The sequence below is a fragment of the Chlorocebus sabaeus genome, chromosome 17 (genome assembly GCF_047675955.1).
Source record: "Chlorocebus sabaeus isolate Y175 chromosome 17, mChlSab1.0.hap1, whole genome shotgun sequence".
Classification (NCBI taxonomy): Eukaryota; Metazoa; Chordata; class Mammalia; order Primates; family Cercopithecidae; genus Chlorocebus; species Chlorocebus sabaeus.
In genome coordinates this window covers 13168601-13184704 of record NC_132920.1, presented here as the reverse complement: position 1 = coordinate 13184704, position 16104 = coordinate 13168601, and the positions used below count along the sequence as shown (strand labels likewise).

Below are 16104 nucleotides of genomic sequence, written 5' to 3'. Positions count from 1 at the left end.
TTCAGAATACTTCCTACATGAGAGGTACTATGGTAGATTAAGGGTCGAGAGCCATTGTGGTCCATTTGTGCTGCTATAATAAAATACCCGAGACTGGGTAATTTAAAAAGAACAGAAATGTGTTTCCTCACAGTTCTGGGGGCTGGAAAGTCCAAGATCAAGGCGCTGGCAGGTTTGGCTGTCTGGTGAGGGCTGCATCCTCCAGCTGGGAGAAATGCAGCATCCTCCCATGGTGGAAGGCCAAGAGAGCTTTATGCTGCTGTTTGAAGTCCCTTTCACAAGGGTCTTAATGTCATTCACGAAGGAGGAGCCCTCATGGCCTAATCATATCTTAAAGGTCCCACTTGTTAATACTATCACATTGGCCATTAAGTTTCAACTCCTTCTCTTTGGAAGAGAGATACTCAAACCATACCATATGGGCAGACGAGGATGGTTCTTGTCCACATTAAAGAGAGAATATCTAGAGAAACACATAACCTGACGCAAGCATGCAAAAGGGGTGTGTGCAGGAGGGCAGAGCTCTGTATAGGAATCTGAGAGGGGTCACAGAGGACCTGGTATTTTAATAATGTCTTGAAGAACAAGAATTTTTCTTTGCGAAAGAAGCTGCTGTGGGTAGTAGAGGACGGGATGGAAGAGAATGCATTCCAAACAGAGGGAATAGTTCAAATTGTTAGAATAAAGAAAATATAAAAGGTTAAAGACCACTAATACTGCTTAAAATTTATATAACATATGCCTTGTGAGAACTCAGTCCATCGATAGGAAGCAGATTAATAAGCGAAAGAATATCACTGCAGCTACGAGAGGCTCTCCATTAATTCAGTTATTTTTTCACTCACTCACTCACTCACTCACTCAAACCTATAAGCCAGGCCCTGTTGTAGGCACTCTGGATACGGCCATGAACAAAACAGTTCCTGCCCTTGTGGACTGTATGTTCTATTAGGTGAGAAGAGCAACAAACTGAACAAAAGGCAAATGACATAAAATGTTAGATGGTGAAAAATGCTTTGATAAGAATAAAAGGAGCTGGGGAACAGGCCGGGTTGCGAGGAGGGTTGCCATTTTGAACAGGAAGGGCCTCGTTGAGGACGTGACATTTGAGTAGAGACCCGGGGCAGGTGAGCGTAGGAGCCCTGAGGATATCTGAGGGAAGGGCAATCCATCCAGGGGAACAGACGGTGCCAAGGCCCCATCAGGAGGCATCCGGCATGTCCAAGAATGTGCGAGAATGGCGGGAAGGTTGCTCTGTGAGGGAGGAGGGAGCAACACAGAGGGGAGCCGATGAAGCGAGGGAGACCACAGGGGCAGTCTGTTAATACTCAGGTTTCAACCCCTGAATTTTGGAGGAGAGATGCTCAAACCATAGCAGGTGAGGAGACAAGGACGGTTCCTGTCCACATTAAACAGCGAATATAGAGAGAAACACATAATCCAATGCAAGGGTGCAACAGGGGTGTGTGCAGGAGGGCAGAGCTCTGTACTAGAATCTGAGAAGGGGTCACAGAGGACCTGGTATTTTAATAATGTCTTGAAGAGTAAGTAGATTTTTCTTTGCAAAAGAACTGGGAGTGGGAGTGGGCTTCTGGGCCATGGGGAGGATTTCACTTTTTACTCTTAGCAAGCTGGATGGTAACAGGAGTATTTTGGGCACAGCCATTGTTAAGAGCTGAGCTGTGTCCCCAGATAAATTCGTACGTTGAAGTCCTAAGTCCCAGTGCCTCAGAATGTGACTGTATTTGGAAGTAGGGTCTTTAAGGAGGTGAGGGAGTTACAATGATGTCACTGGTGTGGGCCCTAATCCACCATCACTGGTGTCCTTATAAGCAGAGATGAGGAAGAGCCACACACAGAGGGAAGACCACATGAGGATACAGAGAGAAGACATCACCTCTACAAGCCAAGGAGAGAGGCCCCGAAGAAACAAACCCTGCTGACACCTTGATCTCAGACTTCGAGCCTCCAGAACTGAAAGACAATAAATTTCTGTCATCTAAGTCACCCATTCTGTGTGTGTGTGTGTGTGTGTGTGTGTGTTTTTTGAGATGGAGTCTTGCTCTGTCACCCAGGCTGGAGAGCAGTGGTGTGGCCTGGACTCACTGCAAGCTCCGCCTCCCGGGTTCATGCCATTCTCCTGCCTCAGCCTCCCAAGTAGCTGGGACTACAGGTGCCTGCCACTATGCCTGGCTCATTTTTTATATTTTTAGTAGAGATGGAGTTTCACCATGTTAGCCAGGATGGTCTTGATCTCCTGACGTCGTGATCCGCCCACCTCGGCCTCCCAAAGTGCTGGGATTACAGGTGTGAGCCACCATGCCCGGCCATGTGTGGTTTTTTGGTAATGGCAGTCCTAGCTGACAAAGACAGTCACTATCTGACTTTCTCAAACCCTGTCTCCTGGGCTGCTGTGGTGGGGACGGGCTGCAGAGCAGATGTGGACTCAGAAGAACAGGTGGGGGAAACTGCAGCAAGCCAGGCAAGGCTGACTGAGGTTCAGGCCGGGGAAGCAGGAGCACGTGGAAGTGTTGATCTTATCTCTGTGTGTGTATAGTGTGGACCAGACAGGATTTGCGGACGGTCAGATGTGGGGGACCAGAGAAAGGACAGGGTCAAGGGTGACTCCAGGTTTTTGGCATGAGCGACTGAGAGTATGAAGTTGCCTCTAATTGAGAAGGGAAAGACTTCTTTAAAGTGCAGTCCATTAAGAATCTTCCTAAAATTCTTTCAGGGTCAACATGGGTCCACATTCCACCTTCATTTTACTAATAGGAGACTAGAACACACAGAACAGAGCAGCCAAATTAAGATCAGAAAGAAAAGGAGTCCCGATTAGGACTTTACATCTGACTTCTAGGATCAATGCCAACTAGATCATGGAGCTTACTGCAGATATTTAAAAATAAAAACACTGCATCATCTTTGAAATGATAACAAAGGCATAAAAATGATACAATGGACGCTGGGGACTCGGGGAAGGGTGCGAGGCAGGTGAGGGATAAAAGACTACACATTGGGTACAGTGTACCCTGCTCAGATGATGGGTGCACCCAAACCTCAGAAATCACCACTAAAGAGCTTATCCATGTAACCAAACACCACCTGTTCCCCAAAAACTATTGAAATAAAAATAAAAATAAACAAATAAAAGGTCTTTCCACAATGGGGTCACTAAATAACCATGCATTCAACTCTTTAATGACTTTAAGAAAAGCTTGTTTCTTAAAAACAAGAGTAAAGGCTAGCAAAGATTTAAGTATAAAAATGGGAAAAAATGCAGTGTTATTTATTAGAATGGAAAGTTGAGGGGAAATCTAAACGCAAAAAAAAAAAAAAAATTTGAAATGATAAAACATCACCTTCAAAAAGATGTGGTTCACCACAAAAAGTGTGAGGGGAATGAAGATAATCTAATTTGAGGAAACTTACCCAAACAAACAAAAATCTCCAACAAGGTTGGATCAAAACCATTCTAGCGTCACTGAAGACAAATTTTCCATGCTGGCTAATGTTCAACACCATTTGTTAGCTGCTTACTGTGTGACATGCAATAACCTCACTGATTGGATTCATTAAATAATCTGATCCTCACAAATGACCCTAATGAGGCTGCTGGCATTATGATTATCTTTATTTTACAGACAAGGCATGAAAATCAAAAAGAGGTTGAGCTACACGCTTTGGGTCACACAGTTAATACGTGGTGTGTCTAAGATTCAAACTCTGGCAGTTAATTCTGGAACCCACATACTTGGTCCTGAAGTAGGGGTGGGTGATGCCACCAGCTTGGCCCCCACTGCCTAGGGCAGCCCTGTGATTCTGAATAAATATGACCCTTTAAATTTGCTTCAGGTGAACTCTAGCTCCTTCCACCAAATTTTGTGAGGCAAAGCTGTAAATAAACACACCATTGTTTAGTGCCATCAAGCAGGCTTAGGCAGGGTAATGTCTAAGAACTTCTCTGCAGGTGTGTGCCATGGCTTACACCTGTAATGCCAGAACTTTGGGAGGCTGAGGCAGGAGGATCACTTTAGACCATGAGTTTGATGCCAGCCTGGGCAACATGACAAAACTCCATCTCTACACAAAATATAATAAAAAATAATTAACTGGGCGTGGTGGCATGCGCCTGTGGTCCCAGTTACTCAGGAGGCTGAGGTGGGAGAATTGCTTGAGCCTGGAAGGTTGAGAGTGCAGAGAGCCACGATCATGCCACTGCACTACGGCCTGGGTCCCAGAGTGAGATACTGTCTCAAAAATAAAAAATATAAATAAAACAATATCTTCTCCATATAAATCAGAGCAGATTTGGTATAATCTCAGGGGAACATAAACAAGATGGCATAAGATCTAGAGAAGTCCTTAGATGAAGGCAATGGTAGCTATCTTCAAAGATTTAAAAGTCTTTTACAGGAAAGGAAGATTAGAAGTAAGATCAGGAAGTGGCAGATACAAATTTCAATAAGTAAAACTTTTAATAGAGAGGGGACTTTGTAACAGACCTTCTTGACAATGGAGCAGGCTATGTTGGGAGCTGGGAAAGGTCCTGTTGGAGAAGAGACCAGGGGATAAATGGTCAGGAACACTGCTGTGGGCAGTGACCTGGATGGTCTTCAAGGCCCCTTTCAGTGATAAGATGACTTGTGCAAATGTACGGTCCAGTGTCAGGCATCGATGCTGTTTAATTCACCATTCAACTTTTTACATTACCTATAACTTTTTCATCAAGATTGGACTGTCTGTCTGGACCAATGACCTATGGTGACATTCTTTGAGATTTCAGGGGGCAGCAATGGCACAAACGGGGTCGGTCCAAGGAACTCCGAAGGCAGGATGCCTGAGTGTTTGGTAATGCCTCTCCCTTCTTGCAGTTTTTTTGGGGTCACTGGAAATTGCCAGGAGGATAGAGAAATGATTCTTTCTTTCTGTATAAAACTTGGTTAGAACAAGAATGAAATCATGTTGACAGGCAACAGGGAGAATTTTTAGGTAGTAAAAATCAGGGGGAAATTACTCAGGACAGCTAGTGATTCCCTCCCCACACTGAAAAGTGTGGCCTGTGACCTTGGCCTACTCTCAGATTCTTCCTGGAGATGATTGGGGACACTCAGAAAAATCTCTCCAATCTTTGTTTGGGAAGAGGGCCACTCTTTCTCTGGGGTGGCGATCTTGTCAAACTGATGCATGCATGAATCTCTGCATCCTGGTTGATCTGTTAGGACAACCGTATGCTTTGACCTTGAGTGGGAAGTGAAGGAGATGGAAGGAGGAAATGAATCTGGGTTGGGACAAAGCACAGAGACTGCCTTGGCTCTGCTGCTGAGATCATGCTGCATACCCTGCCCCCCACAAAATTCCCATATCCCACTAGACCTACGCATTGGTCTAAATTAAACTGAAATATCCCACAAATACCCACAGATATTATAAAACTTGTCAGTTAGCATCTTTAACTGAACCTTTTAATATGGTAGTTTTTTTAAAGTGGAAGCATATTTAGCAATATCTTATTAATATACTATCTAAGTATCTTTTCTGATGACTGAAGCTCATGAGAGATATTAAAACTTACTGGGTGCATGTAGACATGGGGTTGGGGGCGGCAGCAATGACGTTGGCTGCTACTTGTCCTTAGGAAGCAGCTGTGTGTTAGTACAAAGAGCTCTGGACTTGGAGAGGCCCAGGCTGGAGGTGTGGCCTCTCAACTTACTATCTAGGGCAGAGTTTTCCAAATGTCTACAGGGAAGAAACAGTTCTTACTGTTTAGTTCTTTCAATTTTCAATCCATCACAAACTGATGCTTTTGTAAAACATAACACAAATATAAAAATAATGAAGCCCGGGCGCAGTGGCTCAAGCCTGTAATCCCAGCACTTTGGGAGGCCGAGACGGGCGGATCACGAGGTCAGGAGATCGAGACCATCCTGGCTAACACGGTGAAACCCCATCTCTACTAAAAAATACAAAAAACTAGCTGGGCGAGGTGGCGGCGCCTGTAGTCCCAGCTACTCGGGAGGCTGAGGCAGGAGAATGGCGTGAACCCGGGAGGCGGAGCTTGCAGTGAGCTGAGATCCGGCCACTGCACTCCAGCCTGGGTGACACAGCGAGACTCCGTCTCAAAAAAAAAAAAAAAAATAATAATAATAATAATGAAGCCCTTTTTAATGACAAGATTCAACAGACATGAAATTATTCTGTCATATTGCTATAAGAGTATGTAAAAGCTTGTTCTCAATGTCTGCACTTACATGGTTGCAGACATGAGATAAGCTATTTGTGGGCCACCCTTTGAGAAGGTGGCTTTGGGGAACTTAGTGAACCTCCCTTAGTTTCTCCATCTGCTCAGTTTCTGTAGGTGATGTGAGAATTAAATAAGATAACAATGACAGTGACAATAATGTGTATGTGTAATAGATTAAAAGGTGCCACCCACATTTTAAATTATTATTGTTCTAATTAATAAAACGAATAGTTGCAAATGATAGCAAGGGGCCAAATTAAATTTTGTGTTTTTCCTTTTGCAGCAATGGCAGGTGTTAACAACAAGTAATCAAGTCAGAATTCCTAGACACAGCAACCTCCAGATGAATTGCTCCTTTCCCAAATGCAGAACACTCAGCTGACAGGCAGGAGTAGAGAAAGCCACCCAGAGTCAGGAAAACACAACCTGAAGCTCCCACCTGTGCATCTCACTTTTGGCTCTCTGGTGATTCGCTGGGATCTCCAGACTGCCATTTTCCATCCACAGGACCCAGTGGCCAGCAGCCACTACTCCAGGACAAGCATTCAGCTCCCAGTCAGACACATCCTTTGCACCTCATAGACACACTCCCTTTTTATCACACCAGGGCACTCAGTCAAGCACTGTGCCTCAGAGCCCCAGTGGGAAATCCCAGTCCCTTCTTGGACGAGAGGTAGGTGGCGGTGTTTGAACACACGCACACGATCACGCGTGCACACACGATCAAGGGTAATTGAGAACCAGTTTGAAAGATCTCCCTAGGTGGTGGTGAGTTAGGGTCGTGGCTGCAGGTCTGCCTGTGGGGTCATCTTTGCAACTCTCCCAGAAGAGCGATTGGAGGCAGATTCTGGTGAAAGGAGCTGCCTTGATAATGGCCAAATATTAGTGGCACATACGCATATAATCAGAGCCTGGGACTCTGCTTCCTCCATCAGCAAAAACAGGGTGTATCTTCCCACCTTCCCCAGCCCTCCTGTTTCCCTCCAACACCTGCCAACCCTCATCTTTTCTTATTTTACATTTGAATTCTTTTGAGTATCATAAAAGTCATATTCACAGAATTAAAAAGTAGTATAGAAAGACATGAAATATAAAAGTATTTTCTCCCCATTTCTCCACCCCAGGAATAAATGCTATTAACGACTATGTATACATTTTTTCACAAAATGTTAATGCTTATAGAGACGTAATATGTGCATGCATGTGTGTGTGTACGCATGTGTATATGTGTATACACTCACATGTATGCAAAGATGGATATACAGCAGGTCCTTGAAAAAGGTCATTTCGTTCAATGTCATTTTACCATAACATTGATGAGGAAAAAAAAAAAAAAACTGATTCCCAGCTTGGGCCATCGTCTGTGTGGAGCTTGCACGTTCTCCCCACGACTGCATGGGTTTTCTCCATGTACTCAGGTTTCCTCTCACATCCCTAAGATGTACATGTCAGGTGAAATGGCGTGTCTACACTGTCCTACGTCTGAGTGAGTGTGGGTGTGGGTGTGGGTATGAGTGTGCCCTGTGAGGGGATGATGTCTAACCAGGGCCAGATCTCGCCTTGTGCCCTGGGCTGCTGGGACACGCTCTGGCTAGCCACCACCCTGAACAGGAATAATTGGGTAATCACCTTCCTTGTTTTTTTTTTTTTTTTTGAGACGGAGTCTTGCTCTGTGCCCCAGGCTGGAGTGCAGTGGCGCGATCTCGGCTCACTGCAAGCTCCGCCTCCCGGGTTTACGCCTTTCTCCTGCCTCAGCCTCCCGAGTAGCTGGGACTACAGGCGCCTGCCACCACGCCCGGCTAATTTTCTTGTATTTTTAGTAGAGACGGGGTTTCACTGTGTTAGCCAGGATGGTCTCGATCTCCTGACCTCGTGATCCGCCCATCTCGGCCTCCCAAAGTGCTGGGATTACAGGCTTGAGCCACCGCGCCCGGCCACCTTCCTTGTTTTTATTAATCTTTCTTAAACGTATGTACAGCTCACATGTATTTCAATGTTTAATATTAGAAGTGTTCTGGTCTTTATTAATAAGTTTGGTGATATTTTTGTGACCAGAAATACGCTCTGGAAACTTAAGTCTTGTTTGTATCAATTAGTCTATGGTTAAATTGGTTTTGTGAGATTTTATTTTATTGAAGTTGCAATTTTCATGAACCTACTGATGACACTGAGGACTGTGTGTATATATAAGCATATACATATATATGAATGTTGGTTTTTCTTTCTGATAAATGTGATTATTCTAGAGCTCTTCAATTGGCAACATTTTTTTTCTTCCACGCTTTGACTTTCAGTTTTTTGTCTCGTTTTACTTTCAAATATTTTCCCCCCCAAGTGGGGATGACCCCTTCGTGCTCACATTCCTAAGTCATGGTCCAAATCCCTAAGCCCCCTTCCCCAGCCAATCCCTCTCCTCCCGTCTTCCCTCCTGGTGCCCACTTTTACCTTTCCAGCCTCTGCATGGTCATGGCCAGCGTTTTGTTGAGCTCGTCTATCATCCTGCAGCCCGAGGGGTGCATGGGGAGGGAGCCGGTGGTGGAGGGGAGATGCTGGCCATGGCTGCCATACTGCAGCTGGTGCTGGATCTGGGAGGGCAGGACAGTGTGGTGATGCTGGGTCACGCCCTGCTGGCCGCTCTTCTGGGCTGTGTAGGACACCAGTGAGAGGTCTGGCCCCCCCACGGGCATACAGATCATGACTTTCTTTGGAGGTAGCGGAGGCGACAGTTTCACTGGCAGACAAGGCAATTTCACAGGGGCGCCAGGATCTACGGCAGAAAGAGGGTGAGAGGGAGACGTGAGTTAGGGGGCATCAGAAGAAACCCAGAACACCAGATGTGCTCACCTGGAAACTGTGGCCACTGAGGTGGGCCTCTTAGGTAAAACGTGTCAACTGGAGATACCAGCATGATGAGTGCTACTCAGCAAGCATCCGTTGACCCTTGTTTCCTACTCCAACTGCACTTGCACTGGCCGTAAGGGCCTTCAGGAACCCAGACATTAGTGGTGTCTAATGCACGGTATGTCAAACAGAGACTTGGGAGCAGCCCAGATAGTGAGGCAGGAGGAAGGAGGCATGTGACGAGCTCTTCTGCTCATGGACACCCATGGACCATCAAGGAAACCTTTGCTAGGATATGCCAAACTATGGTTTGGATGCAGTTTGTCCCTGCAAAAACTCATGGTGAAATTTAATTGTCAATGGAAGCATGTCAGGAGGTGGAACCTTTAACAGGTGGGGCCTACTGGGAGGCGCCTGGGTGTGGATCCCTCATGCATAGGTTAGTGGTGGGTGTGAATGAGTTCTAGCTCTCCCAGGAACAGATTAGTTCCCAAGGGAGGGTGGGTTGTTAAAAAGAGTCTGGGTTCCTCAGTTTCTCTCCTTTGCTTCCTCTCTTGCCATATGCTCTCTGCACATACCAGCTCCCCTTCCGCTTTCCTCCATAGGTGGAAGCAGCCAGAGGCCCTCACCAGAAGCACAATGTTTCTCATAATTCCCAGTCTGCAGAACTGTGAACTAAAGAAATCTCTTCTCTTCATAAATTACCTAGCCTCAGGTATTGTTACGGCAACACAAAACAGACCGAGACATGCCAGTCTACAAGATATGTCTACAATTTTGCCATTATGATGTGAACAGATCCTTTCAAAGCTGGAACTTCCCAACAGGGACGGGATTTAAAGCCAGCCCTAGGGTCAAGTCCACTAACACCATGTCACTCTGCAAGTGCCTTTACTGCTGCCAACCTTAATTCCCTCTTCTGTCACCTAGGGACGACCATCCTGCCTTGAGAGGATGCTTTGTGAAGATTAGCTTTTGCAGATCCTGGCTTGGGTGCACGACTGGGGCAGGAGTGAGAGTGACTGCTGGATAGGTGGGCCCAGGCAAGTGTGGGCTGCTGAAACAGTAAGGAGGCTCCCGCAGGGGACTCTAGGCTGCTGGACTCTAGGACCAACCGCTGGGTTCCATGACAACGCCATTGAGCTTCCTAGAGATGCTCCACATTTGAGGGGCTCAGGGTCAGACTAGACCCCAGGGTATTTTTGGGAAGATGTAGTCGGCCGCTGTACCCCACATTTCTGGAAATCACCTAGCACTGGAGGGGAACCTGGTTGAACCCTGTGGATTGCAGGCTTGCCTGGGAGAAGCATGATCTGGAAAAGCACAGCAGGGAGGAGTGGGGAGTCTCAGTGCTGCACTGGCACCCCCTGCTGGGGAGCACCACACAGTTCTGACTCTCCATCTCAGAGGATGTAACGATCTATCTGCCTTAAACGTGGACTTCCTCCAGTCTAACTCACAGTCCCGCCAAAATGACATTCCTAGAGCACAAATCTGATCACGTTGCTCCTCAGTTTAAAACCAATCCACGGACTAAACCTTCCTGATACATCATTCAAGGTCTTCCACGGGCTGGCTGCTGCTTGGTTCATCTCTTCATGTCCACATTATACCTCTATGAAGTTTTCACTGGTTCCCTCAGTTGGAAATAACCTTACCCATGGCACCTGAAAAGCCAGAGCAGAATCTCTCCTATGGCCCAGATCACTCTTCTCCTATGGATTCTACTTATTTGGTGGCCCATGGATTCAGGGTCTCCACCCTCAACAAAGTTGACCAGGTGGCCTTGGCCATTCTCCCAAGAGCTGCTGCAGTCTTCCCCAGCTTCCTCCAGGATCCTCACCTTCCACAGATGCCTCTCCCTGTCACTAAGGAACTGAAGAAAAGCACTCACGGCTTCCCCACCTCCTCTTTAGTTCCAGCCCACTTTTCTTACCATTACCCATACCATCCACCCTCACTCCTGAACTGCTGAGTTTCCTAAACTGCCTGATATTTCCATAAACCTAGGCCTTTGCATGTCACTTTCCCTCAGTTTGGAATATTCTCCTCTGTTTGTCTTCTTGGTCAATTACTAGTTGCCCTTCAAGATCCAACTCACAAATAATCCCCCCTGAAAAGTCTTCCTTGATCATCTCTCTTCCCCCCTCTGTGGAAAGAGAGTGGGAACGTGGATGCACATTATGTCTGTGTTAATTATGTTAATGATGATAGCAGGAATGATGAGTCATGATAATCAAGACTTCTATCATGCTTACAATGTGCCAGATACTGTTCTAAGGGCTCTTTGTATTCCAACCAGTTGAATCCTTACAACGATTCTGAAGTAGATGCCATTATTATCTCATGTTTGCAGATGATGAAACAGGGTCTCTGAAGACACTATGCTGCACTTCCTGTTTACATAACTGTCTCCTCTCCTGGAGAACAGTGACAGTGTGTAATTTATTATTGTATCTCAAACCTCAGCATCTTTTTCAGTGCCCAGCTCACATCACAAGAGATGCAAATCGTGTTTACAGAATGAGCCAAAGTTATGATCCTCTGCTGTGGGATGAATTCACACCTTCCCCAGAAATAGATACTCTAGGAGGGACATATGAGCCTGAAACGGATTACAATTTTAGGATCACGCAGTTGTGGCGTATGGACCAATCCTACAGCTAAGACACAGAAAATTCATGTGAAAAATCATTTCAGGGGGCCTGATGTGATTGCTCCCCAACACCAGAATGCAAACCAGTCATAACCACAAGGCTTCCGCATATTCATTCCCAAGGGCTTATCCTGTTCATTGTGACCCCTCATGCACATGGTGCAAAGTCACCACATTCAGGAACTTAACAGGCAGTGCTAGCTAGTTCCAATGTGCTGAGACACAGAAAAACTCAATACCATTGTCCAGTTCCTCTTACTGAAGGGTCCACTTACACGGCTCTTAGAAGCTTCAGTGCAGGTGGACACGGTGGCCCACGCCTGTAATCCCAGCACTTCGGGAGGCCGGGGCGGGTGGATTACTTGAGGTCAGGAGTTCGAGACCAGCCTGACCAACATGGTGAAACCCCATCTCTACTAAAAATGCAAAATTAGCCAGGCGTGGTGGCAGGCGCCTGTAATCCCAGCTACTTGGGAGGCTGAGTCAGGAGAATCACTTAAACCCGGGAGGTGGACTTTGCAGTGAGCCAAGATTGTACCATTACACTCTAGCCTGGGTTAGGGAAACTCTGCCTCAAAAAAAAAAAAAAAAAAAAAAAAGAAGCTTCAGTGCAAACCTAGCAAATGCAATATGTCCTGAAGTGTTAAGGATTTTGCTACAGGACCCTTAACCCATAGTCCTTCATTTGAAAACTCTGGTTCTCTAAGGCAGGTAGGTGCTCATTTGCTTGGTCAGGAGAAAGAACCAGGAGGGCAGTGTGGAATTCTCTGCCTAGGAAGGGGCAGTGATTATATTGAGTTCTGCCCATCTTGTTAATCAATAGCTTCTTATAACATTCCACCACTTCTTGTGACTACTTCCATAGCAAAACCTACTTGGTTTAATCACTAGAAAATTGGCCAAGTGAGCCCCAGCAATTCTATGAAAACAGGCAAGGGAAAAAAGGCCAACTAGACCAGGTTAGTGGAGATGGTTATTCTTATTGTTCCAGGAAAGGCATGTTGGGGCCTTGGGGAACCCCCGCCTTCTTTCCTGCTACATCTCCTTTCTGGTTGTTTTGATGCACATGGCTATGAATTAAAGAAAGGCAGAGAATAAAAGTGAATCATTTAAAATCATTTTTGGCTTAGTGGATTTCATAAAATTAACGAAAGTGAGGAAAAGGCTAAAATCAGGTGGAATTACCTGCTTTCTGTGAATTAGCCATGCAGTCCCTATCTTTCCCCAACATTGTGGATAACTGAGGAGAGGCTGGGCAGCTCATGTCTTTGTTAGAGCGGCAATGCCTATTTGTATATTTTTACAACATCTTAACACCAAGTCATTCCCCATAACATAACTAGTGGCACGATTTGGAACCAGCTGCATATTATGTCATTCTGAACTTCCATCTAAGCTTTTATCTTCCTTTCCCACTCAAACTTCTGTATTCTCCGGCTTCTTGACCACTACACCAGCCTAGGACACTCATCTTCTCTTATCGTGTGGATAATGTGGTCTCTTTATTCCCACTGGGGACAAAGCCCTCTGATCTGTCCCCTCTCTGTACCAGATATCTATCTCCCTACAGTACCTGCTGGGCATACGTGAGGTCCGTGATGGCTCCACGCTTAGTCCATGTTGCAGGTCCAAGTGTGACTCTGTCTGAGCTCTACTTCAAGTCTCCCACTTACATCTCTCTCGTCCACTCTGGCCTCTGGGTTTCCCGACAACCATGCTCCTTCTCTCTTCAGGGCCTTCGCTGTACTCACCTCCTGAAATGTCTTCCTGTTCCTTGATAATAAAAATTGCATTTGCCCTTCAAGCGGCAAACGAAGACCCACTTTCCTCTGGCAGCCTCAACTCCCTTAACTCCTACAACCCAGGTGGTTGGCAATGCCAGGGAATTTGGCTCTGTTTTGTGCTGGTTACTGCTGGCTCCATTTGGGTCAGCCTGGTCTTCCCAACTAGCTCCCGGATGGCTCCTCGTACACGCGCTGCAGCAGGACTCTGAGACTGGGCGGTGATAGAATGTGCTCACTGCCCTGAGGTCCTCAGGCCCAGGGCTGGGGGGGTGCCTCAGAATCACACGGATGCTCATTCTTCTTCTTAGGGATTCTAGATTGGGTCCAGCGGTGAATTTCTTTCTTTCTTTTCTTTTTTTCTTTTGAGACAGAGTTTCGCTCTTATTGCCCAGGCAAGAGTGCAATGGTGCAAGCTTGGTCCACTGCAACCCCCCCGTCCCGGGCTGTTCAAGTGATTATCCTGCCTCAGCTCTGATTAGCTGGGACTACAGGTGCCCACCACCACGCCTGGCCGATTTTTTATTTTTATTTTTAAATTTTTAGTAGAGATGGGGCTTCACCATGTTGGCCAGGCTGCTCTCAAACTTCTGACCTCAGGTGATCCACCCACCTGATCCTCCCAAAGTGGAAGGCCACCCTGTCCTGGCCATCTGGCCCAGCATTGCATTTCTAAAAAGCCACAGTCAAAAATAACTCTTGGCCTCTTACTTTTGCCCTTTTCTCTGAAGAAAAGGGCGCTATTTCTTAGAGCAGAGTCCTTGGAACACCTGTAATATTTTCCTGATGCAACTTCATGTTCCTGGGCTTTACTTTGGACCTACTGAACCAGAATCTTTGGACCAGACATTTGGATTTAAGATGCTTCCTGGCCAGGTGCAGTGGCACATGCCTGTAATCCCAGCACTTTGACCCTGTCTCTACTAAAAATACAAAATTTAGCTGGGCATGGTGCCGCATGACTGTAATCCCAGCTACTCGGGAGGCTGAGGCAGGAGTATCGCTTGAACTTGGGAGGTGGAGGTTGCAGTGAGCTGAGATTGCGCCACTGCACTCCAGCCTGGGTGACAGAGTGAGACTCTGTCTCAAAAAAAAAAAAAAAAGAAAAGAAAAAAAAAACAGAAAGATGCTCCCCAAATACTCAGCCCATACAAGGAGCTGAGAATCATTGGCTCAGGGTGCTAAACTGCTTGGTGTATGGTGCTGCCTGAGGCAGGGATACTGCAGCACTCTAGGTCAGGATGCATCAGTTCCATCCAGCGTCTGGACCAGTGTCCATCCTGGGGGGGTCACTGGGATAATTTCCAGACTCTATTTCTATGCCCCCAACATGTAAAAAGTAAAAGACCAATTTTCCCTAAACTAATTTACTAAAAGCCAATTTGCCTAAAATCTATTCACCTAATGATTATCTTGTCCACATTTAGAATGTGCAATTAAAGGATACTTCTTAAACCAATTTGTCTAATGGCACTTCCAATCAAGTTTTATAAAAATCATTTGTCATTGAGCCTTTTGTAAATGATAAGATGTCTAAAATCCTTGTGGGTGAATTTTTCTATTTTATTTCTATCTATAGAAATAAAATCTTTTATTCTATTTCTATCTATATCTTGTCTAAACTTTAAGGATGTTATAGACAAATTTGCATAAACAGCCTTTCTTCAAAATTTTGTGTCAAGCAATAAGTACTTCATCAAGTGATTAGCTTTTCCTACATATTGATTCAATGCATTTAGGTTCTTCTGCCTTCGTTCTGATGTTTTATTTACCCTATGTGCACTCTGTACATTTACTAAACAAATCAAGAAATATATCCCTAGTACCCATTTCTGTTTAGTGAGGCTATTACATTTTTATAATGAGGATGACAAAGGGAATTGGGTAAATCAGGATTCTACTGCATGGCACCCACATTTCAGGACGTCAGGTTTTTTTTTTTTTTTTTGAGATCGAGTCTCACTTTATCACCTAGGCTGGAGTGCAGTGGTGTCATCTTGGCTCACTGCAACCTCCACCTCCCGGGTTCAAGCAATTCTGCTTCAGCCTCCCGAGTAGCTGGGATTACACACACACACCACCATGCCTGGCTAATTTTTTGTATTTTTAGTAGAGATGGGGTTTCACCATGTTGGCCTGGCTGGTCTCGAACTCCTGACCTCATGATCTACCTGCCTTGGCCTCCCAAAGTGCTGGGATTACAGGCATGAGCCACTGCTCCCAGCAGCCAATTTCTTACAGTAGCATTTCATCAGTCTTATTAGGGAAGCTTGGGAGAGGCAGATTCCTGGGCCTCACCTTCAGAGTTCAGATTCAGTAGGTCCACAGTGGTGCCCAGGAATCTGCTTTGTAAACAAACTCCCAGATCACTCTGATCTACCTGGATGGAAATGACACTTGGTGCTGCAAGTTCTTATTGGGCACAGAGGCATAAAATCGTTACCAAAATTTGTTGGGCTAAAAAGTATAAGATACACTATAAAATCATGCACCGATTCAGTTCTGTTGGCTTCAGCAAATTGCTTAATCTTTTTGATGTTCAGTTTTCCAATCTGCGAAATAGTGTGCTATGGCAAGGTTGT

The 16104-nt window shown here is 45.7% G+C and overlaps 1 protein-coding gene across 21 annotated transcripts in view; it reads right to left on the bottom strand.

The window, feature by feature from the left end:
• PHACTR1 (phosphatase and actin regulator 1) overlaps positions 1-16104 on the bottom strand; it is a 570508-nt gene that overhangs the window by 72165 nt on the left and 482239 nt on the right. For all 21 annotated transcript variants that reach the window (XM_007973667.3, XM_007973668.3, XM_038005567.2 and 18 more), the window contains one exon: positions 8690-9011. In XM_007973667.3, coding sequence (XP_007971858.1) covers positions 8690-9011 — 322 coding nt within the window. The remainder of the gene's footprint in view (positions 1-8689; positions 9012-16104) is intronic.